General features: G+C 45.7%; 1 protein-coding gene across 1 annotated transcript in view; it reads right to left on the reverse strand.

Annotated features, from left to right (window-relative positions):
* Positions 1-7881, reverse strand: part of LOC126095241 (myrosinase 1-like) — a 34847-nt gene extending 26966 nt beyond the window's left edge. Inside the window, exons 1-2 of the mRNA XM_049909993.1 lie at positions 7735-7881; positions 719-852 (exon numbers count right to left, since the gene is read on the reverse strand). Coding sequence (XP_049765950.1) covers positions 719-852; positions 7735-7873 — 273 coding nt within the window. The 5' untranslated portion in view covers positions 7874-7881. The remainder of the gene's footprint in view (positions 1-718; positions 853-7734) is intronic.
* Between the last annotated feature and the right edge of the window lie 16874 nt (positions 7882-24755).

The raw sequence follows: 24755 nt of genomic DNA on the forward strand, positions 1-24755 counted from the left end.
TTTATGGCACCCTGACGCTACCAGACGACATCGAATATGGTTTTCAACGGTGCCAACCTTGACATCCTGAAATACCTCCATTTACACTGTGGAAGTATTTTCTGGCAGTACGTCACAGGACTCGTACCAATCCGACCTCTCACCTGAGCTACACTTGATACCAACGCATTTTAATATTCAGTCTGTGTGGAACACCTTTATTCAGGGTGAAGCTGAACGTTTTTATGATTGGACGTTACAGGCCCCGTCACCATTGCGAAATGTGTTTTCACAGAAACAAAAGCATTTTGGGGCGATAGACCGGATAAATCATAAGCCACTAAGACCACGGGTTGCTTATATCAAACACTCGGAAAATATACCTGAACAATCTCCAAATTTTGTCGCTGCAGTTGCGGCTCATTCTGTTCTTCATGCTCCTTTCTTAAGTAACGTGAACCAAATACTACAACAGTTTACAAGGTTGATTGAGGAATAGCCTCCTTGGACGTCAGACGTACTGTCGATGCCGAATAATAAAAACCATGTTCAGAAGGAACAAAGAAACTCAAGAAAGTTCAGGTGAAGCAACAATAGCTAGATACGGGACTGGACTAGTTACTCTGGGCAATTGCTGCTAAACAGCTAGTAATTTTATTGAGCGACATGTCTGTTGATAGGAACAGTTCTTGTAACAGGTCTGGACAAACTTGTAACCAGTAGGTGGCCAGCGACTTACCGAGGCGTTCACGAGGCACTCCACGTCGACGGGGTACTTGTGGTACGAGTCGCAGGCCACGTCGCCGTTCTGGCCGTTCCAGCCCCAGTCCGGGTGCTCGTGCAGCATGTGGTCCCAGATGCTCTCGCCCTTGCCTGTGGGAACACGCGGGGAGAAAGCAGTCAGGCCAGTGAGCTGTTAACTAGCACGGCCGTACATAGGTGCACGCTGAGCTGCCTAGCTCTCAGGGGCAACTGAGTACAGGCTACTCTCCGACAGCGGGGGCATAAGGGAAGACCTACGAGGGCTGTTCAGAAAGTAAGCTCCGATTGATCGCGAAATGGGAACCACAGTGAAAATTAGAAATGTTTTATTTTTAACAGTTAGCTACACCATCCAGCTACTTCTCTACGTAGTTGCCGTTCTGACTAAGACATTTGTCGTAGCGTTGTACCAACTTTCCAATACCCTCATCATAAAAGACAGCCGCCAGTGCTTTCCGCCAATTCTCTACGCTGGCCTACAGCTCGTTTTCTGTGCCAAAATGTTGTCTTCATAGCCAGCGGTTCATGTGAGCAGAAATGAAACGCAGGCGGAGTCAATTACGGGCTGTATTGTGGGTAGTCAAACATTTCCAACTGAAAACGATGCAGGAGCATCTTCATTGCCCCTTCAGAATGCGGCTGAGAATATTGCCTTGTAGAAGAAACTGCACGACAGTTATGTAATGTTGGCTGTATAGCTTCAGGCGAAATTTCTCACCGGGTCCTCGTACTTGGCGGGAGACACTATTCTCTAGACAACTTTACGCAATCACTGTGAGCTCAGAAATGAGAGGAGTGACGTGATGCTGTCTAGGGTCATACTAGAGACACTGCCCAACACTTCTGTGCAAAGCTTTATCGGATTATCATAGTCGTTTCCATTTCGCGATCAATCGGAGCTTACTTTCTGAACAGCCCTCGTATTTTATGCTTCTTCCTTATCTCACTCAAGCGCACCGCCTGAAAAAAAAAGTGAAGCAGTCAGAAGACACGGTAAGATGTAGCTTACCTTTGAACACGTACACAGCTCTGGCGTAAATTGTTTAAATTGCAATTCTTTGTGGCACGCAGAACGGCCACCGACGTCCACTATTGTTCGTGTTTTTAATGTTATTAGCAGGCATGTTAGGAAACAGACTGAAGAGTCAAAGTAACCGGTACACCCGCCTAATATCGCGTAGCGCACCCGCGAGCATCCAAAGCTGCAGCAGCACGACGTGGCATCGACCCGACTAATGCCTGAAGTACTGCTGCAGCGAACTGACATCGTGCATCCTGCAGGGCTGCCCGTAATGCCGCAAAAGTACCAGGGGGACAGCACGTTGCAAGCCATCCCAGATATGCTCAATAATGTTCATGTCTCGGGAGTATGGTGGTCAGCGAAAGTGCTTAAACTCAGAAGAGTGTTCCTGTAGCCACTTTGTAGCAATTCTGGACATACGGGGTATCGCATTGTCCTGCTGCAATTGCCCAAGTCCGTCGGAATGCACAATAGACATGAATGGATGCAGGTGATCAGACTGGATGCTTACGTACGTGTCACCTGTCAGAGTCGTATCTACACGTATCAGGGGTCCAATATCACAAGAAGTGCATACGCCACGCAACATTACAAAGCCTCCACCAGCTCGAACAGTCCCCTGCTGACATGCACGGTCTATGGATTCATGAGATTGTCTCCATACTCGTACTTGTCCATCCGCTCGATACAATATGAAACGAGACTCGTCCGACCAGACCAGCCATCAACAGCCCAACGTCAGTGTTGACAGGCCCAGGCGAGGCGCAAAGCTTGGTGTCGTGCAGTCATCAAAGGTACACTAGTGGACCTTCGGCTCCGATAGTCCATATCGATTATGTTTCGTTGAATGGTTCGCACGCTAACACTTGTTGATGGCCCAGCATTGAAATCTGCAGTAATTTGCGGAAGGGTTGCACATCTGTTACTTTGAACGATTCTCTTTAGTTCAAATGGTTCAAATGGCTCCAAGCACTATGGGACTCAACATCTGAGGTCATCAGTCCCCTAGACTTAGAAGTACTTAAACCTAACTAACCTAATGACATCACACACATCCGTGCCGGAGGCAGGATTCGAACCTGCGACCGTAGCAGGTGTGTGGTTCCGGACTGAAGCGCGTAGAACCGCTCGGCCACCGCGGCCGTCTCTCTCTAGTTGTCGTTGGTCCCGTTCTTGCAGGATATTTTTTCCGATCGCAGCCATGTCGCAGATTTTATGTTTTACCGGTTTCCTGATATTCACGGTACACTCGTGAAATGGCCGCACGGGAAAATCCCCACTTCATCGCTACCTCGGAGTCGCTGTACCCAGTCGCTCGTGCGCCGACTATACACCACGTTCAAACTCACCTAAGTCTTGATAACTTGCCATTGTAGCAGCAGTAACCGATCTAACAACTGCGCCAGACACTTGTTGTCTTGTAAAGGCGTTGCTGACCTCAGCGCCGTATTCTGCCTGTTTACATATTTCTGAAACTTCCTGGCAGATTAAGACTGTGTGCCGGGCCGAGACTCGAACTCAGGATCTTTGCCTTTCGCATTTCTGCATTTGAATACGCATGCCTGTACCAGTTTCTTTGGCACTTCAGAGTGAAATCGGTATGAACAGCATCGGATGCTGAGTGATCACTGTCTAGGATGCCACGTATTCATGTGCGATGACATTATCAGCATCTGGCAGAGTTTTAAACGGGGGTCACTGGGGTTGTCCATCTGGCCAGCTGGCCGAATCGTGCAGTATCCAGAACTGTGGGGCATTCGGATGCGGCAGTGGCCTGACTTACAACTACACGGCAATTTCAGGGTAGGCGTGCTCATTGTGAAGGATTTGGTAGACAGTGTGAGACATCCCTAACGGAGGATCGCCATATTGTGCGCCAGGCACTTCGCGGCACCTTCACATGTGCACCTGTCATTCGACAGATCGAAATCGACTCCGTGAAACGTTCTGTGTCATCCTGCACGACTGGTCGGTGACTAGCACCAGCCGGACTACGAAATTACTGTCCCGTCCATAGACGGCCGTTAACACCACAACACAAACTGCTGGTGGTGTATGGACAGGGAAGCATGGACTGCTGATAATGGCGTCATATTCTGTTCAGCGCTGTACTGCACCATCCTCGGGTGGCTATCGTTGGTGAGTATGGTGGCGACCTGGGGAGAGAACCATCCTTCCAGTCTTTTGCAGAGGCACAGCGGAGTTGCTCCTGGAGCGGGGGCACCGCGTATGACCTCAGGTCACGCTGGTAGTGACTGAAGGTTATGTTACAGACACCATGAGCCCACATACGTCACCTCCCATGTGACAGTACTGTAGTGTAGTTTTTCAACAGGACAATGTTTGTCCACACGTGGTACGAAGCTCTATTGTGTGATGATGCGGTTCTGACGTGGCCACGTTTGTCCCCGATAGAACGTATGTGACAAGCCCTGGGTTCTTCACTTTTTTTCCAGGGAGTATAGATCCCAAGCGGACAATGGCTCCCCGCTCCCTCCCCCTACCCCCAACAGTACCTCGAAACAGCTTCAGGACTGATTCGTAGGCGCCATTAAGAAAAGCCCCAAGCGGACTGTCTGCAAGTGATGGTAGTTATCGTTTACTTGATTAAGAAATAAATCAGTGTTCAAGACAGTTCAAGGCTAGTGGAACTGAACTACTGCCACGCACATTCTTCATACTAATATTAAGTATTTGTAAAGTTTCTGTTGACAAATAACTATAAATTTTTTCCTATCTGTGTTGTCATGATTTTGCCACAGATGATGCCAAGCCCCATTTGGCTCTGTGGAGAAGCTCTTTATCTGGTTCACGCAAGCAGGCAACTTTATTACAGCAATCAGTTACGGTGGTAGGGGGTACTCTTCGTGCAGTATTTATACCTTTGACACCATTTCTTGCAGCCATTTAGCCTTGGCTTGCCTGAACTTCCATTTTATTCCGTTCCTAAGTGACTCATACTGCTGTATTACTGCCTTTCCCTGAAGACTTCCTTTGTCGATCAGTTAAAGTACGTCTTCTTTTAGCCACGGTTTCTTCGCAGTCGCGTTCCTCGTACCTGCGTTTGACTATCCACCGTCTGTGTTTGCTCTTTTTGGAGAAGTCCATTCCTCTTCAGTTGAACTGCCTGCTGTACTATTCGCTGCCGCAGTATCTACAGCTTTCGAGAATTTCAAACGCGTCTCCTCATTCTTCAGTACCACGTGCTATTCGCAAATGGAGCAGGGAAGGGGAAGAAGGCAGTGGCACAGGTACTCTCCGCCGTATACCGTAAGGTGGCTTGCGGAGTGTAGACGTGGGCGTAGATGTGCAGTTTGCGTTTATGTGATTTGTACAGCGTGTAGTGACAATCGCACGCTGTCGTGAACAATAGTATTTTACAGTATTCTCTGATTACAATTCAGTCTCGCAGTCTTGCAAACGGCCGATCATTCTGATGTTCGATGTCTTCTTTAGAATAGGTGTACCCTAATAGTGATAAAAGAACGTTGCCGGTAATCTAGACTGAACCGGGCGCCATCCAACGTAGTACACGTGCTCTATGGAGAGTCTGTCAGGTCATCCTAATGGCCTGTTGAGTTAACAAGCACTCCAAACCGACCGCCAGTGCCGTAATAGTGAGGTGTATTGCCATCAATAGACGCAACTTGTCGCCGTTAATACTTCCAGCTGTGTCTTTCGCCTCATTATATTATGTGAAGAGCTACTCGGTGACTGGAGTGAGTTTATCGAACAATCCACTTTCCAGCAAACGGTTCGTTACGGCCAGCTGACACTCTCGCAGTCCTACTGCGTGTAGCGACCGCCGTTGAACGAAATGGATTGTGTCCTGGAAATAGTTTATAAGCTGAACATGAACAGCAGTTAAATGGAGGTAATCTAGTGTAACGAATTAAACAGGGTGGTACTGACGGAATTAGACTGAAAAATGAGACACGAAAAGTAGTAGACTAAGTTTCCTATTTGAATAGCAAATCAACAGGAAATGCCAGAAGTAAGGATTATACAAAATTCAGACTGTTAATAGCGAAACAAGTTTCTATTAAAAAGAGGTGTATTTTAGAAATGTTTTATGAAAGTACTAACTGAAAAGGAACTGATGTTCTTGCTGTTTTTTCCATTTGTTATCTGGACTGGAAAAAAATATGCAGTTAATTGTTCATTTGTATAGCATCCATCTTAGCCAAAATACTTTCTTATAAACCGCAGTTGGTGTTTTTATTTCCGGCGAAAAGTCGAGTAAGTTTTGTGGTTTTCCGACCCGCTCCCTAATAGTTGGTAATGCGAGAAAAACGAATATTTTGAATTCACTCCGCACCGCTGGTATATATTACCCTTGCCCTTTGTAATGAACCTAATCTCATCGGAAATTGGAGCTTTTCGAAGCTCAGCGGCCAGTTAATAAGAATGATTGGGATTCTTAGCGTAAATAGTGGCTTGTATCTTTAATTTCCGGCAAATATTTCCTTTCCTGAAACGTTGTTTAGAAGATTTTTTTCCTGAGAGCGTACCGGACGTAATGAGCTGACTTAGGAGTTGAGTTGAGAAGTTAAGGCTTTCACCTTGGTCCATCGTCTTATCAGTGGATTTAAACATTTTTCCTTCCCTTGGCATCATACTCTGTATTCGCTGATTTCTTTGATGAAGTACGTTGTTTGTTGCTTAAGTAGTTCACTCACACAACTATTCTTTGTTCACGTAGTTTATCCGTACCAGCGAGCATAGGTCGATGAGTTGTTCGTCTGTCTTTACAACACTCCATAATTAATCGGGTAAGACGATTTTTCCGCAATGGGGATCAATGCAATGTGTGCCGTTTTCGCGTTGTATTCTAGAACATTCCAGAATATTCTAGAACATTCGAAAACGTTCGTTAATGATAGAGGATATTCGTAAAAGCTCAAAAATATTATAGAACAATCTCCAAATTTTACCACTGAAAAATACAGTGATGAGACAGAAGATGTACCGATGGGTAGCGCCATGTGCTGGCGATCGCTTGAGACACTCACGTCTCCACAACCACAACAGCCGCTACAGCTCAACCGCTACAGTGCACAGTTGGGGGACCGAAACAAGGCCAGCACCACAGGCAAAAACCAGTGACTGGCGCTCTGTGATTTCGGAGGTATCATCAGTTTATAGATATGGGGTGACCTTCATAAGAGCCGTCGGGCATTTTGTAACTGCTAGGTTCACAACACATCATATGTGTAGCACTGCCCTTCAACCGGTGAGTGTCGACAACAACAACAGCTGCACGTGGGGCGAGGTACATCTGGTGAAGTCACGTGTTCAGTATTTGTCATCAACTTTTGAGGAATTTTCCGACATTTTCGGCCCCTTGTGTCTTATATTAAATGAACTGTCGCAGCGCTCCGGTTGTCTCAAAAAATAAGTATCACATTGCATATAATGATTTGTTCAGAGTTCGTCTTTAAATGGTAATAAAACATAGGAAAACCATTGGAGGCTGCGAGACAATAGCAATTTTTTGGAATGTGGTGTTGCAGAAGAACGCTAAAAATCAGGCGGTTCGATCAAATAATCAATGAACTGGTACTGAATCTAATTACGGAGATAATAGATTTGTGACACAATTTGAGTAAAAGAAGGAATCGGTTGATAACACGTATCTTGAGACATAAAGCTGTCGTCAGTTTGCTAATGATAGAAGGAATGGGTGGTGAAAACCGGCAGACCAACGCGCAACTACAGTAGGGAGATTCAGATGGATGCAGGCTGCAGTAGTAACGCACAGACAGAATGGAGAGCTCCATCAAACTAGTATTCGGACTGAAGACCATTTCTCTCACAGGACTTCGTTCTGGATCATTGCCGTTACTTTTCTCAATGACTGAAGATATAAGTATGCTGTTACAGTGTGGGGCCCTGCAGGTGCTAAGAGTCTCATTTCCGCTGGACTGTACAGCGGTAGCTAGTGGTGCGTGACGGGAGTGCGAGGTACGTACCATCCTCGTTCCAGGCGCCCTCCACTTGGTAGGCCGCGGTGGCGTACCCCAGCATGAAGCCTTCTGGGAAGCGGTTGTTGATCTCCTGTGCGGAGGCGGAAGCCGCCGCCACAGCCAACAGCAGCGCTTTCCACAACATGATGGCTGCCCGGTTGTGACCTTTCCCGCGGCCGACCGCTGCCTCTTATATATATACACCCACCCACCCACACGCCCGTATCGGGCCTTCATCATTTAACCTTGACTCCTTAGGAAATTACCGCGATAATATCGGTCTTTCCATTGCTCAATCAGATCCAAGTTTCCCCTGATTGCTGCTGTTAATGGACAACTCCTTTCACCGATATCAGTGTCCCAGACGCTCGCTTCTTATCTGCAGAGATTTCTCTATGTTTGAAGGCCGCTATCATTCTCGACGTGTTGTCCCCGGCAAGTAACTGAGAGTATTTTTCCACTGCTTGCAACCGTCTTCTTTCTACTCTACGATCTGCTGCCAGAACGTTTACGGTTAAATTTGTCCTAGCAACTGTCACAGAATTATGACAACACCCACAGTGCGTCAAAGGCGTTGAACTTAAATGATACACTTAAACGCTCTTTTTTTAATTTATTGGCTTCCCAAACGTGTCAGTTGAGCACTGTAAATGGTATATTACAGTTTGTTGTGATACTTCAGAGCAGACAACAGTTTAAGTCGTTCACTGGAGCGAAGTTACGAAGACTTAGCACAGAACTGATTCCAACATAAAAGAGGTCTTACTACCACAGTATACTGATAGCAGTAAACAATAAAGGAGACGAAAATGTTTGACAGGGTATGCAGAGATAGTATGCTTTAAAAATCCTGCTTGTAACACAGTAACAAACGATAAATCGCAGTTGGTACACATTTGGGATATTACCTATACAATCCATATTGATGACTATGTATCTACATTAACCACAACATATTTATTCTTTTGTATCTCCGGTAACAATTATTTCAAAAGCTGTGGACAGAGAATTAAATATTTTTGCAGTGCCACCTAGCCAGCCGCACGTATAGATACAAAAGTATTCAGACACTTACATGTAGAAGGAACATAGTGACATACATTCACCGGCTGAGCGTTCTATATCCTGCCGAGCAGCACGTCGGAATCCAGTCAGTTACTTGAGCGTTGGTCGCCCAAAGCACTTATCTGTCTTTACTTTGCAGTTCATCGCAATTTCGAGTCGTAACTGATCTGAGGGGAGCGTCTTCGCCTCGGCTTCGGCAGCGCTGTTTACACGGACGCAACTGGTCTGACGCCAGCGATGCGTATCTTTATTTGAAAAGACTGATCTCTTTTCAACATCGAAACGCAGAGGCGCTGCAGTTTATACGTTTTATTGTGAAGTGTGACGAAACCGTTTCCATTAGAAAGCCGTACAGCCAAGAATCGGTGTGCCAGTCAGGCAAAATCGGCGTGAGCATTGACGCTATCATCTCACTGACGCACTAGGCTGAAGATAGCCGTTCGGTAAACCACCGTGTCCTGCTGCATGAGGAAGTCCGTAATTCCCTGTTGCGCGTTCTCATCCGACAGGAATTGTCGATCTTTGAAGGCCTTTTTTGAGGGACCGAAGGCGTCATGCATGGGGAGAGACCAGGACTTGAGAGCGGGCTTCCACATCAGTTGGCGTGGTGACTTGGGGACCTGCTGTACCATGAAACGGCAGCAAACCTCGTCCCAATTTTCCTGGAAGTTTCGTCTTAATTGCGCATTAGCATAACGGACACACCAGGATCCTTGAAACCAATAAGTAATGGACCTCGGTAATCAAAGAACAGGGCAAGCATCACCTTTCCGGAAGATGGCTGGCTCCTGAATTTAAGCGGACGGTGGTACGACGGATGACACCGCCGAAAACATCCGTACAGTTTGCTTTTTGTTCGGTACTCAGTGCCCAGTGTACTCACTGGCGCCGGCCGCTGTGGCCGAGCCGTTCTAGGCGCTTCAGTCTGGAACCGCGCGACCTCTAGGATCGCAGGTTCGAATCCTGCCTCGGGCACGGATTAGTGTGATGTCCTTAGGTTAGTTAGGTTTAAGTAGTTCTAAGTTCTAGGGGACTGATGACCTCAGATGTTAAGTCGCATAGTGCTCAGAGCCATTTGAACCATTTTGTACCAACTGGCTGCATACCTTACAGCAGGGCTTAACAACTGGCCGGTTTTGAGCGCGAGTACTCGCGTCTGCTCAGGCACGTGCTCGCGAGCAGGTGCAAGGTCGCGGAGTAGGGAGGGATGGGAAATGCGCGCGCACGTTTGAATGTGATCTCGCGTTCTTAGAAGATTTAACTAGCCATCTGAATGCTTTGAACATTTTACTACAAGGTAAAGATCTGCTAATTACTCATTTCATAGATCGAATACGAGCTTTTAAAATGAAATTGACACTTTGGGTGAGTCAGCTGGAAACAGGAAACCTAGCTCATTTTCCTAAATTATCATCCATGAAAGATGTTCACAAAGACTGTGAACGTTATTCACATAGTTTAGTTGACTAGCGCTTTCAAGATCTAACAGCACTAGACTGATTTTGATCTGTTCTCTCCTTATTGAGCGAATATTTAAGAGATTCGTCCTGAGCTGCAGCAAGAAATTATTGACCTGCAGTGTGACAGAGAATACAGAGACAAATTTCAGAACAAGAAAAACATTTTAGAATTCTACAGACACTTCCCTCAGAATAGATTTCCTCGTTTGCACTAACTGCCGGCTACAATAATATCAATGTTCGTTTCCACATATGTTTGTGAACAACTATTCTCTGCAATGAAATGTAACAAGACGCGCCTGAGAAACGCACTGTCTGATCGAAATTTAAACTACACGCTGCGCCTAAACTGCACAAGAACAATTACTCCGAACATAGACGCAATTGTAAAGGGCAAAAAGTACAAGATAACAGAATCCCACACTTCAGTGACACCTTTTATTGTGTAACAGTTCACAAATTAATGCGAATGTAGAGGCATACACTAAGCTAATAAAATTATGTGGCACGTGTACATTCTCTTTTATTTGTTTCATTTGTCGCAGTAATAATTCGTGAGTGATATCCCTGCAGGTGGCCGCGGATTTACATCGACTGGCGGCAGCTGTTGTGTGCCCCACGTGACTTTCCCCACTCTCCGTTCTGGTCCGGTAGTGGGGGTAGCGTGCTCGCGCTGCTCCGTGCTCGCGCCTTGCTGCTCACAGCTTGCTCCGCGAGCACGTATGTTGTGAAGCCCTGCCTTACAGTAACCTAACTCCTGCTGGATAATTTGTTGCACATTACCGAAGCTGACGCCGAAATCCTTTGCTGTTGCACGAGTGGTGACGTGGCGGTCCGTCCTAATCGCATCATCAACCGTCCGCCTCTTGTTGTCCGCAATGTATATGTGGCATCTGTTCTTTTGGACATGTTCTGCAGCCACTATGATTCACGACGTAAAGGAATTAAAGTTATTAGCTGTCAGTGGGCATAGATTTATATCAATGGGGCGAGTAAAATATTTGTACCGGAATAGGATTCGAACCCGGGCCTCCTGCTTACTTAGGCAGACGCGCTGCCCACTGCGCTGTACACGCACAGTGGTCATTGCAGCAGCACAGCCTACCATAGCACACCTCCTGTCAGACCGAAACCCTCAGCTTATAGCTTACTTACACTACTGTCGTAGTGCCCCTGCTGATCAGCCTCATTATTCGCGGCGTCTCGCCGGTTCCCCCACTCATATAAGTCAATGTCTTGTCTGATACGGATGAGGTTGGCCTTCCAGATCGACGGGCGTCTTTTGTCGTTTCATGACGAGCTCATAAATTGGCACACCATTCCACAACAGTCTGTTGCCCGCATCTCGTGGTCGTGCGGTAGCGTTCTCGCTTCCCACGCCCTGGTTCCCGGGTTCGATTCCCGGCGGGGTCAGGGATTTTCTCTGCCTCGTGATGGCTGGATGTTGTGTGATGTCCTTAGGTTAGTTAGTTTTAAGTAGTTCTAAGTTCTAGGGGACTGATGACCATAGATGTTAAGTCCCATAGTGCTCAGAGCCATTTTGAACAGTTTGTTTCGTCAGGCGTACTACCCCACACAAATTCTTCATTCTGCAATGAATGTACAGTGCTGTTTGTCCATCTGTGTTTGTCCATATGCACCCAGGAAAAGGATAACAGCACATTGGTCGTGTTTCGACGCATTTGGTTATAACTTCTCCACGGTTCATGTTTCCACATTTACCGCACACACATTGGAAAGACACGAATGCCACACTAATCCCTCTCCTAGAAGCTGCAGTTTTTTTTTCCAAGCTGCATCCTGACTACAAGGGCCTGCCAGCTTATTACATTACGCAGGCCGAAGTGCTCCACACAGACCTCTCAGCCAGTACCCGTCGCCACCGCGCCGCAGCGAAATTGTGCTACGCAGCTGAGACCACGGGCACCGTTGCCCACGCAGCGGCACGTAGAGGTGCGGCTGCGTAGAGTTCTTTTGTCTGCACTTTGGTGTCATCTACTATTTACTTACAGCAAATACAGTTATGTTTTAAAGAAAAATACAAGAATTTGGAAGTATGAAATTATAAATTTGTGGTATAATGTAAGAAGGGAATAAAAGAAGACAAGAAAGAGTAGATATAGATATCCCTTCATCAACTCCACTTAGGGAGGGGGACTTGCTGTGGATCTTCCAGTGCTGCGTCCACATGTGGTGCTACTGAGTTTAGTAATTATCCACATGCACATTCCTCTTCGGGGAGACACGATCTGTTCAGTTCATGCGGATCTAATTTACGTCGGTGTCTGTTTGTTAGAGTGTTGTTCGAGTTGGTGTTTGTTAGGTTACAATTACCACTACTAGGTTAGTTAGCAAACAAATTCTGCATGGCTTGGGGACAGTATCCTGCCTCACTGTAATCTAATTTAGTTATTTACTTTTCCTCTCTACGGTGTAGGAGAAATAACAAGCCACCAACAAGCTTTTATGATCTTGTAAAAATATTTTTGTAAAATATAACTAGACTTTTTTGGATAGTGGACAAACGATTTTGTATAATTGCGTAATAAGTATGTCGTGTATTTACACTGTTTGTTTTTTTTTTTTTTGCTTATTTTACGTAAAATTTATATTCATTCATATTATTACAATTACAATAATGTATTCATTGATGTAACTACCTAAACAGTGTTGGGTACAGGTTTAACGAAGATTTCAGAACAATATCCATCCACGGATTATTTTAATTACTCCTACTTTTAATTACATACATTCAAAATAAGATACAAAGTATAACTTGTGATTAATGGTCACATGAGTAGTTGTGCGTATTTTACGTGTTTCATGTTACGTATATTTTGTGTGTCTGTATTACGTCAGTGGTGTCACAGCCACTCGTGTCATCGCCAGAACCGGAGCTGCTCGATCTATCTACGTCGGCCTGTCTTCGTCTTCTGCACATTCTGTATTGATGAGTCTGTTTGTATATGTCATGTTCTGCTTTCGAGATGTTGTTGGCGATTGTGTTCAACTCTGTCCGTGTATCTGGGTTCCTCAGTTCATCGTATAGTGTTGTTTCCGTTATGTGTTCTAAGTTATTATGTAAATGCCTGCACGCAATGCACTTCAAAAGGAAGAATTCTGGGAAACTAATTTCCCCACGTGGGCAACGATTTCCTTCTGAAAGCGACGTGCACTGCAAGTGCGTAGGATAAACGCCGTATCCAGTCACAAAACGAACCTTGCCTCAGCTGGGGTTGACATGACGCAACCGTAACCGCTCGCTGATACTGGCTAAAAATGAAGACACTCGGCGGGCCTTAGCACCCTCGTCCCACTCTTTTTGCCAAGTGTCCATACGACAATTTTTAGGTGGCGCCTGTCTTCTATGTGCTGCCCAGTGATCTGCAACACTCTCTCAGGTCCACCCAACTTCAGCCAGTATGTTGCAGCCCGATGGTTATATCGATCGGGTACATTCCAAGCACCACACTTTAAATAGCACATTCCTCTGGCCCCACCTGATAACAGTAATCCTGTTCGTGACAAGAGCAAGTCTATGTGCCCACGTACTGGCTGCAATGCTCAATAGCGACTCGAAGAGAGCGCAGTGGCACATTCTTTTTTTTTAATTATTTAACTAAGGCGTTTGATTGCGATGATTACAAAATATTGCTCCAGAAGTTGAACCATTATGGAATACGGGGAGTAGCTCAGAATTGGTTCATCTCTTACTTTAACAATAGACCGCAAAACGTCATTATTCACAGTGTTGAAAATGGCTGTGATATGGGGTTTGAGTGGGGCATGGTCAAAAGGGGGATGTCCCAGGGATCAGTGTTGGGGCCACTCCTGTTCTACATTTATATAAATGATATGCCTTCTAGTACTACAGGTAATTCTAAAATATTTTTGTTTGCTGATGACACTAGCTTGGTAGTAAGGATGTTGCGTGAAACAATGGCTTTGTTTCAAATAGTACAGTTCATGACATAAGTTCAAGGCTTGTAGAAAATAAACTAACGCTAAATCACAGTAAGACTCAGTTTTTACACTTTCTAACACACAATTCAACGAAACTCGACGTTTTAATTTCACAGAACAGGCATGTGATTTGTGAAACTGAATAGTTCAAATTTCTAGGTGTTCAGATAGATAGTAAACTGTTGTGGAAAGCCCACGTTCAGGATCTTGTTCAAAGACTTAATGCTGACGATTTTGCTACTCGGACGATATCTGAAGTAAGGGATCGTTCGACGCGAAAATTAGTCTATTTTGCTTATTTTCATTCGCTTTTGTCGTATGGTATTATATTTTGGGATAACTCTTCCCATTCTTAACGGGTATTGTCGACACCTGTTCAGAAGTCTCTGTATTCTGACATTGGCCTCTCAGTATATATATATATATATATATATATATATATATATATATATATATATATATTCTTTACTGTCGTTTCTTGTTAACAATATCATCTTATTCCCAAGAATTATTGTCTTTCACTCAGTTAATACTAGGCAGAAATCCAGTCTACATTTGGATCGCACTTCCTTGACTCTTGTGCAGAAAGGTGTGCAGTATATTGCTGCATCCATTTTCAATGTGCTACCACAATGACTCAAAAATCGTAGGAGTAATCGACGCGATTTCAAACCGAAACTAAACTTGAAAAATTAAGCTGATTCCTGTCTGATATTGTTGATTGCGCTCACCTAAACTTATGGCTTGTCTTGTTTTGGTTCATAGACATTTTATTTTACCTGTTATACTTTCATGTTGTACTTTCATGTACTGACACATTTCGTGACCTTGGAGATTTGCTTCTCAATTTGGCCCAATGGAACTAGACGTGTAAAATAAAAATAAAATATAAATTATTATGTGTCTGAGTGGTGGCGCTGAATTTAATGCCGCTAATTCGTGAAGTACACTTTTCGTTTTTTTTCTGAGTAGTCGTTGTGTTCATTGAAGCTATGCCGTTCTCAATGTGTACCCCACGATATCCAATTAGTGCTTCGCACTTTATGTTTGTTATTTTAATTGCTGGGTGTCTTTGTAGTGAACGCAAGCATTATGTATGCTGTTTTTTGTGCTGTTATGGATAATTTGTTTTGGTTGTACCATTGTTGTGTTGTGTGTTGCGTACTACTGGCGTTGTTTCCCAACATTGCTCTTGTGTTGGCTCATATCACGACTACCAGGTCGTCAGCATACACAAGGATCAACGTTCACCTCCCTCCATTAAATTCAGGAGCAGTTCAATTGCAATATCTCAGAAGATGGGTCTGCATATAGACCCTTGTGGAGATCCTTTCGTAAACCCTTGCAGTTGCAATCTTGCCACTCAGCCACTCTGTTCCTACAATAGTCTCTAAGACCATTGTACAAGGATCCTGGTTTCTGTAACTCTCTAAATCCCTCTGCTACATGTCAGTCCTTATATACACGCACCAGAGTCGTGCTACGTTTCATATACGCTGCCGTAACGCCCTCAAATGGAAAGTTTTTGGTCGCCCCTTATATTAAAATGAGAGTTATTCTCTGTCATGTCAAACTATCAACAGTAGAACAGAAAACAAAACTTCCTTCAACCGGATGGCTGATATGAATGCTACTATAGCTTATTAGACATTATGATGATATGCGTCTTCCTCCCGCCCTGGAAGTTACTGACTCATTCAGCTATAGAGAGAGCAGTAGTTTAACAAGGACTGCGAACCACCATTTTTCACATGAAGCGTTAATTGCCGACAGGAAAGAAGCGCCAAGTGGCAGAGAAAATGCCAAGAACCGACTGAGAACTGGACTCTACGCCACAGGTGCCTTCTGACGCTTCTTCCACAGAGTGAATGAGCCGCATGACAATACACGACAGAGTTACGAAAAAAAATCTATTTTTATGAGTATTTTCCAATTACGGACGAATAACAATCTCTCCGACGAATGAGTAACTCCTCCAAACAAGAAGAATCCCCTTACAGAGTAGTTTCAGGAAAATTTAATGTGAGATTCAAATTAAGTGAATACACTTAAAACGAATTCGCTCCTCAAGCCAAGAATTTTGACGACTTTGGTACAGTTTCATCCATATTAGAGCCATTTTTCAGTCGTACTAAGAAAGTAGCCTCAAACGAATTCCTCATGTATAAAATGGGGTTAATATTAACGGTCTGCTTGATGCAAAAGCTATGCTCTACGGAATGTACACAGATGAACCATTATGACCACCTGCTTAATAGCTTGTTTGTCCGTCTTTGGAACGAAACACATAATTGATTCTGCGTTTCAGGGATCGACAATTTGTTGGTAGGTTTATGGAGGTATGTGGCATTAGATGGCTACGTACGCACAGGTCATGAAATTCGCGTAAATAACGGACCGCTGATGTGCTTACGCAATGATGGCGTCCGATAGCGACCCAGATGGGTCCCACAGCATTTACATCAGGCGAATTTGGTCGCCGAGACATCAACGTGAGTTCACTATAATGCCCCTCAGATGAATGTAGCACGGTTCTGGCTCCGAGCCAGAACTGCTGAAAGATTACATCGCCGTCAACAAAGAGAAAAGCATGAAGGGATGCAGCTGGTTCGCAGCTCTCGGCGTATGTTCAACTACTGGCACAGGTCCCAGGCAAGTACAGGAGAATGTAGTATTCCATCGCTCCCACTGGCCTGCGTCCGCGGCTCGTTGCAAGTGTCGGGCCACCGCTCATCTCGATTACGGAGTTTGTGGAAGGCGACCATGAAGAGCCGACACGTTTCGACTGATTAACGGTCGAATCCCGATGGTCCCGTGCCCACTGCAATCGTAAATGGCAACGTCGTTGGGTCAACATGGCAACATGTAGACATTGTTTGCTGTGGAGCTCCATGTTCAACAATGTACAATGAACGGTGTGCTCCAAAACACTTGTGCGTGCGCTAGCATTATGCTCTGTCGGTAGAAACGCCACAGTTTAGCATCTACCCTACTTTACAGAACAGGCAAGCCTCCGAATCCCATGTTCTGTGAAGAGTCACACATATAGAGGTGGAGCCCCTCCACGCCCACGCCGGCATGATGGCCAACACAAAAGGTCTACTGCCATCTCTGCATAAGGGTTAGTATTCACTAAAGTGAGGTGTCGCAGGATGTGGGTACTGCGATGTTTGCGTATGTCTGGTTAGGATTAACCATTAATACGCGCTCATCTGGAGATAGATTGGTCGAAATCTGACGAAGGGTAGCGGTTTGAAGGGCAGAGGAAAAAAAGTGCCAAGGCAAGACCCAAGGGGAAAAAACCTCTGCGAAAGTTAGGTCGGGCGGCAAGAGCAGTAGCGGTTGTCTTCTTGCCTGCGATAGGTTGTGCAAGGATAGGCTTTGTTAGTAGTGGGTATCATGCATGTCGATACCTTGACGTTGTGCGTTTGAGCTGCTCGGCGGCTGGCGCTGGGTGCTGGTACAGAGTCCTCGTTCAGCATCAGCAACCTGCAACAGTTAGGTTTGTTATCGATCTTGTGTCCGATAGGTCATATACCGGAGGCACAGTGTGAGGGAGTGTTGGCAGATTGTTCGTGCGTCTATGGGCGAGCTCGTCGGTGTCCCTGCTGCGGCCTGTTGGTCGGCTCTAATAGCAGCTGGTAGTTGCCAGTCAGTGTTGCTGATATGCAGGGGCTTACCGCCGTTTGTCGCTGTTTGCCTATGTTAGTTTACCATAGGTGGCTATGCCCTAGCTAGCAGTGTCTGTGAAGAGTCGTGGACGTCCAACCATTTATCACCTAGTGGTAGATTCATAGTCTTTCATCTCTTTTCGTACATGCTCACGACAGTAACACGTGAATATTGACGGCCATTTCACAATGGGCGCAGTGTGTCCAACGATCTGGACAGTCTGCACGCAGGTGCGTCATGAAACAGTGAGGTCGAGATTGGTGACCCCACTCCTTACGCTGACGCGGTGTGCCTGGCTGCTCAGTGACCACTGATTCGTCCGAAAGTGACGAAATACGACATCACCAGCGGGGAAAGGACGAGAATTATCGAGCGAGATGGCGCAGTGGGTAGCACACTGGACTCGCATTCGGGAGGTCGACGGTTCAATCCCGCATCCGGCCATCCTGATTTAGGTTTCCCGTGAGTTCCGTAAATCGTTCCAGGAAAATGATAGGGTGGTTCCTTTCAAATGGCACGGCCGACTTCCTTTCCCGTCCTTCCCTAATCCGATGAGACTAATGACCTCGCAGTTTGGTCTCAAACAGCCCAACCCAACCAAACTTATGAGAATTCCGTCGCCTTGGTAGCAGTTGGACCGCTGCTACCTGGGCACGAGCCATAAGGCATTCATTTACTCCCTGACAGCTCTCGAAACACTGTAACGTTTTCAAAATATCATCCAAGAAAGGATTGTGAACTTCCTGTTTGGGGACCAATTAGACTATCACATCTCGAGTCGAGGAAACGGAGGACTGGTTTACGCGAGTCAAATCACAACTTCAGCTCAGTCCTTGCAAATCAGTCAGCCACGAGTAATATGCTGGAACTCAAGGTACGACGCGAACACATGGAATCACGGCGGATAATAGTTCGACAGAAATGAACACGTCTACTTGAATGTGAGTGCAACTGGAGTTGACAGGTGGAGCCAGCTTCTTCAGAAAGAAAAATGTCTCCGAGGAAGCCCAAGAAAGGACGAGCTACCGTTGGAGAGCGTCATCAGAAACCCGAAGAGTGTCACAGTGCTGTTTCAGCCTCTGTAAATACATGTCTCTATCTTCTTTGGTGTCTTTAATCTGCGGAAACGCGTGTGGGACGGACTCCGCCGGAGAAGTGCTCACCGCCTGGAGGGGTTGCGAACCCTGAACCTGCAAGCATTCGGACAAAAGTTGAATTCTCTGACATAACAAGTCGGTTTGCTGCTGCAACTGCTCGTGGACCTGCTGTTGCAATTGCTGCTAAAGGAGTAACTGCTGCTGTTGGCGTTCAACGACTTGCACAACTTTCATATCCGTGATCCACTGTTAATCTTTTTCCGTATCGCCACCGAGCGAGGTGGCGCAGTGGCTTGCACACTGAACTCGGATTCTGGAGGACGACGGTTCAAACCCGCGTGCGGCCATCCTGATTTAGGTTTTCCGTGATTTTCCTAAATCACTTCAGGCAAATGTCAGGATGGTTCCCTTGAAAGCACACGACCGACTTCATTCCCCATCCTTCCCTAATCCGATGGGACGATGACCTCGCTGTCTGATCCTTTCTCCCAAAGCAACCAACCAACCTCATCACCAATTTTAGCACCTGGAACAGGGCTTGATGAGGAGACAACGGCCCACCAGCCGAGGGCGTCGACAGTGAACCGCTAAAAACCACAGGAAGACAACAATGGCGATCGACGGACAACGAAGACAACATGGCAGAATGACGAGACTGGAGAGTGAACCAAATTGAGGCTAGACATAAGAATATCAGGAACCAAATAAAAATGCGTACAACGAACAATACGAGAGCAGAGTTGAGCCCCTGCGCTGTTAACTTCACTGCGCTCTCAAGAGCGCCGATAGGCTGGCAGGATGTGGTGGGCGGTAGGTGGGGGAGGGTGGGAGGGAGGGGCGGGCTTTGCCCACGTATAGCGCTGAGGCGGTGGCTACAGCGCTCGCAAATTTCAGGAGCACCCACCTAGCTGTTGTCGTCTAGGTCGATGCGTAGTGGCGGGCTTCCAAGGTCGTCGGACCAGACCATGCTCCACCGTCTATGACGATTTTCGGCAAAAATTTCCAAGATCAGCGTCGTAACTCGCAAGCAGTTCTGTATTGCTTTTTATAGCCTTCTCTTAGGCGACGACGCACCCAGGGGGCAATACACCTTTGACTATCCCAATTGGTGGACGTGTGTGGGACACTATCAACAGATGCGTCCAGTTGCGTAATCAGGTGTTTGATTGTGATCCGTTGATCAATTCGATTGAGAGTGTCAGCACGTTCGAATATTGGCGGATGAGGGGCACTTGACAGACTGGATAGGTTTGCACGACCTCGTTGCGGTGTTGACAGACGCCTCGTCCAAAGACATACCGTGCTTTTGTTCATTGCCAGGTCTTTGTAGGACTTCTGCAAGAGCCTACGAATACCTGTAATGCTCTGGTTTTCGCCAAAAAAAGGTCAATGACAGCTCTCTGCTTGGGATGCCCCTCCATTACAGATACCATTTTGAAAACTACGGCCGGCCGCGGTGATCTAGCGGTTCTGGCGCTGCAGTCCGGAACCGCGGGACTGCTACGGTCGCAGGTTCGAATCCTGCCTTGGGCATGGGTGTTGTGTGATGTCCTTAGGTTAGTTAGGTTTAAGTAGTTCTAAGTTCTAGGGGACTTATGACCTAAGATGTTGAGTCCCATAGTGCTCAGAACCATTTGAACCATTTTTTTGAAAACTACGTTTAGCGCCGCCACCTATCGGAACTTCATGAAATTATAGTCACTGAAGCGTGAATATTCGACGATGTCCCACAACAAAGTCCACAGTTTTCCAACCGAAACTTACGGACAAAAAAATGTGTCGGATTAGTTATTCAACGTCCCTGGTAAAACGAGAGTAAAGTTGTTGATAAAACAAATAGTCATGAAGACCAATACGGTCCGATAAGATACTAATAGTACTAAGCTTAGTAGTGTCGTGCTATGTCGATGTACTTTTCGGCAGTGCAATTTTCCGTACAAAGGTTGGTAAGTCTGTAGATTTACTGAGTCTGGGGTGAAGCTCTGAGTGGGGACGCTTAAAAAGACGTGGCTGCCAATCACATTCGCAGGCAGTGAGGTCGTGTGAATTCAGCTCCTCTGGTGGTGTGTACGAGGCCGCCCCCCCCCCGTCCCCCCTCCCCCGCCATCGGATGCAGCGGACGATGGAAGAGCGAGCTCTCCGGCGGCTCGCTGGAGCGGCTTTTAAACGTGCCGTCTACCGAGTAGCTGTGGGTGGCGCACGGCGCCACGGTGCGGTCGGCTGAGATGCCGTCGATACCGTAGAGGCAGTCACAGTAGTGAGTCTACGGAGTCTGATGAAAACAATGTTACGCACATGTCACGGATTTCGGTGGTTTTTATATCACGACCGTGAGCAGATCAGTGTATTTGTTCTTCTGATACCGTTCACCAACAAATAACTCTGTATTGCCAAACAGAGTGGTTTGTTGTCGACGGTATCTCTCCGCTCCGACATTTTCATGTAGAATGACATGAGGCGTAAGCTATACCGACAGGAATTTTACTGCGGACGCTACAAACGGCGATAGAAACTATCCTGATGATGATGTCTGGTTTGTGGGGCGCCCAACTACGCGGTCATCAGTGCCCGTACAAAGTCCCAATTTTTTACACAGTCCATTTTCTTTTCACAATCCAATCTAGTCACTCTCACAAATGATGATGATGATGAAATGATGAGGGCAACACAAACACCCAGTCCCCGGGCAGACAAAATCCCCAACCGGCCGGCAATCGACCCCGGGACCCAGTGATCCAGGGGCAGCAACGCTAGCCCCTAGACCACGAGCTACGGATGAAACCATCCTCAGTCACTGTCTCAAATAACATCCACCAGCAAACTCTTCTCATCGTGAGGATACCTGCACGAGGCCAACAGCAGAACATCTGACCACCAACTGGACCGTCTGTCCCGCCATAGAACTGGAGACCAAACATGGAGAAGCTTCGAGAGTTTAGATCGAGACCTACAGAAGCTAGATGACAAAGCAGTGGAGGAAGCAGCGAGAAACACAGAGTGGAGACGAATCAAAAAATAGTAGGAGTCTCAAATGCGATTCTACTCTGCTTCAGATTATCCGCTTCAACGACGGAGGTACCAGAGGCAAAAATGCTGTGGAAGGTATCAGCATTGTGCATAAAACATTGTGAGCTGAGATGACGTCGTTCCGTGCCGGGGGAAAGCCGTCACGAGGGCAGCCTACTAGTGACCGGGTAATGCTTCAGTTCTTACAGAGATTCTTTCCAGAAATAAAATAGTTCAAGTGTGACTTCGTCACGATAAAGATTCAGTGGTGCAGCTCTTTTAAATTGTAGTATTTTTTCTTTAATTTGATAAATAGTTTAAATCAGTAGTGATGACCTTCAGATCCGTTAAGAGGGCACAAAAACAATGTACACGTATTATGTGATATTAAGGAGTTGAAACTGGGACTCGCTCAAGTTAGAGAACGCGGCGAGAAATTTTTATTTTTAGCATTTTATTACTTTTCCATAAATATTAAGGTATATTACCAGTTTGTCTCAAACGTGTTCTTATGTTTCCCCCTATAAATTTCTTTTTCTTTTCGTTTCTCACTCACACAATTTTCTTTCCTTCTCACCATTAGTCGTCTTCTATCACGGTTCTCTTTTGTCTGTGTCTCCCTCTCCCTACTCCCTCCTCCTCCTAGTGCCTATGCTTCTTCCGTTGTAATTTGCCTTTCTGCTACACTTTTCATGAGCTAGTATACCATTCAATGTGTGTGATTTTTTCTTTTATAGTTACTACGGTTTCCACTTTTTATGTTATAGTTATCTCTCAGTGTTGTATCTTATATCAACGTTGTGTAACAAGTGTGTTACGGTAAACAGAACATAAAATATGGACAATGCCGGATTTGATGTAAACTTGCAGTTGCAAATAAATAATTAAATATATGCACATTCATTTTGTGTTAAGATTAATGTAAGATAACTTTTCTGACTGAAACCGGTTATTAAATAAAACAAAAAACGTTTGCGATCAAAAACTGATATAAACAGTTCGATAAAGGTTGGTCCTATAAAATGAAACATTACTTCATTTTCATTGCAACCTGTCACGATTATTTTCCTGTAAACTGAAAACTAAAGATGCCTAGACACATTTCGTGTTTACCACTGATGACACCTCAAATCCAAATTTAAACAACTGATTATTGGTCAGTAAAATGACATGTGAATATTTTAGCCTGAAAAGGTGAGCGTATTACAAACCAGTATACGATTCTTTAAATGTAGATCGTGTAATTGTATAGCTTCAATAATTTCGGATACGGAGTAATGAAACAGAATGCTTTCTAAAAGTTTACTACATCAGAAACAGTGAACAGTTCTGCAGCTCAGAGAAGGAACAATGGTAATAGCAGAACTACAAAAAGTTCGTCAAACCGAGGTCAAGTCATTATAGTGTATCATGTAAACGTTAAAACAAAATAACTGAAATCTTATGCCTGAGAAACTGCCGCCCGATAGATAAGAAACACACGGTCAGTCCCCGCAACAGATCACATAACACGGCAGGCGGCTTGACAACAGCCAGGCGCGGCAGGTAGGCATTACGGAGATATGGCTGCCATGATGGTCAGTGAAGGCGTGTGCTACCTTCAGATGGTGCTGATTCATTTACATTAATTGATCTTGATGTTCGAAGTTACTTATTTTTATTTCTAATGTGCCGTATCACCACCTGAGGACAAACTACTACGTGAACGAATGAGTAGCCATATATTTAAATTGCAAAATGCTTACGTTCGTGAGATAGACAAAGGCAAGAGATTTATAACACAACATATAAACAGATGAGCCAAAACATGATGACCATCTGCTTAATAGCTTCTTTGTCCGTACCTGGAATGAAATGCATCACTGATTCTGCACGTCAGCGATCCAACAGTTTGTTGGTACGTTTGTGGAGGTATGTAGCATTAGATGTCTACGCACAGGTCATGTAATTCGCGTAAATAACCAGCTGTTGATTTGCGTACGTGGTGATGGCGCCCGACAGCGACCTACATGGATTCCAAAGGATTTACATCAGGAGAATTTGGTAGCCGCCGGCCGGTGTGGCCGTGCGGTTAAAGGCGCTTCAGTCTGGAACCGCGTGACCGCTACGGTCGCAGGTTCGAATCCTGACTCGGGCATGGATGTGTGTGATGTCCTTAGGTTAGTTAGGTTTAATTAGTTCTAAGTTCTAGGCGACTGATGACCTCAGAAGTTAAGTCGCGTAGTGCTCAGAACTATTTGGTAGCCGAGACATCAACATGAGATGACTATAATGCTCCTGAAGCCACCTTAGTACGCTTCTGGCTCCGACAAAAGGACAATTATACTGCTGAAAGACGACATCGCCGTCAGGGAAGAGATAAACCATGATTATATGTCGGCGGTTCGCAGCTGTCAGCGTGTCTTCGGCTACTACCACAGGGCCCACGCAAGCGCAGGAGAATGTATCCCAAAGAATTATACAGCCCCCACCGCTCTGCGCCCGCGGCGAACAGCCCGTTTCGAGCAGCAAAAATGTGTTTCACCCGAAGAGCCAACACGTTTCGATTGATCGACGGTTTAATTCCAATGGTCCCGTGCCCATTGCAATCGTAATTGACGATGTCGTTAGGTCAACATGTGAACAAGTAGGGGTAATCAGCTGTGGAGCTCCATTTTCAACAATGTATGATAAAAGCTGTGCTCCGAAACACTCATGTGTGCACCGGGCTTGTGCTCTTTTGGGCAGAGATGCCACAGATCTCCATCTGTCCTGCTCCTACGTC

The sequence above is a fragment of the Schistocerca cancellata genome, chromosome 8, assembly GCF_023864275.1.
Source record: "Schistocerca cancellata isolate TAMUIC-IGC-003103 chromosome 8, iqSchCanc2.1, whole genome shotgun sequence".
Classification (NCBI taxonomy): Eukaryota; Metazoa; Arthropoda; class Insecta; order Orthoptera; family Acrididae; genus Schistocerca; species Schistocerca cancellata.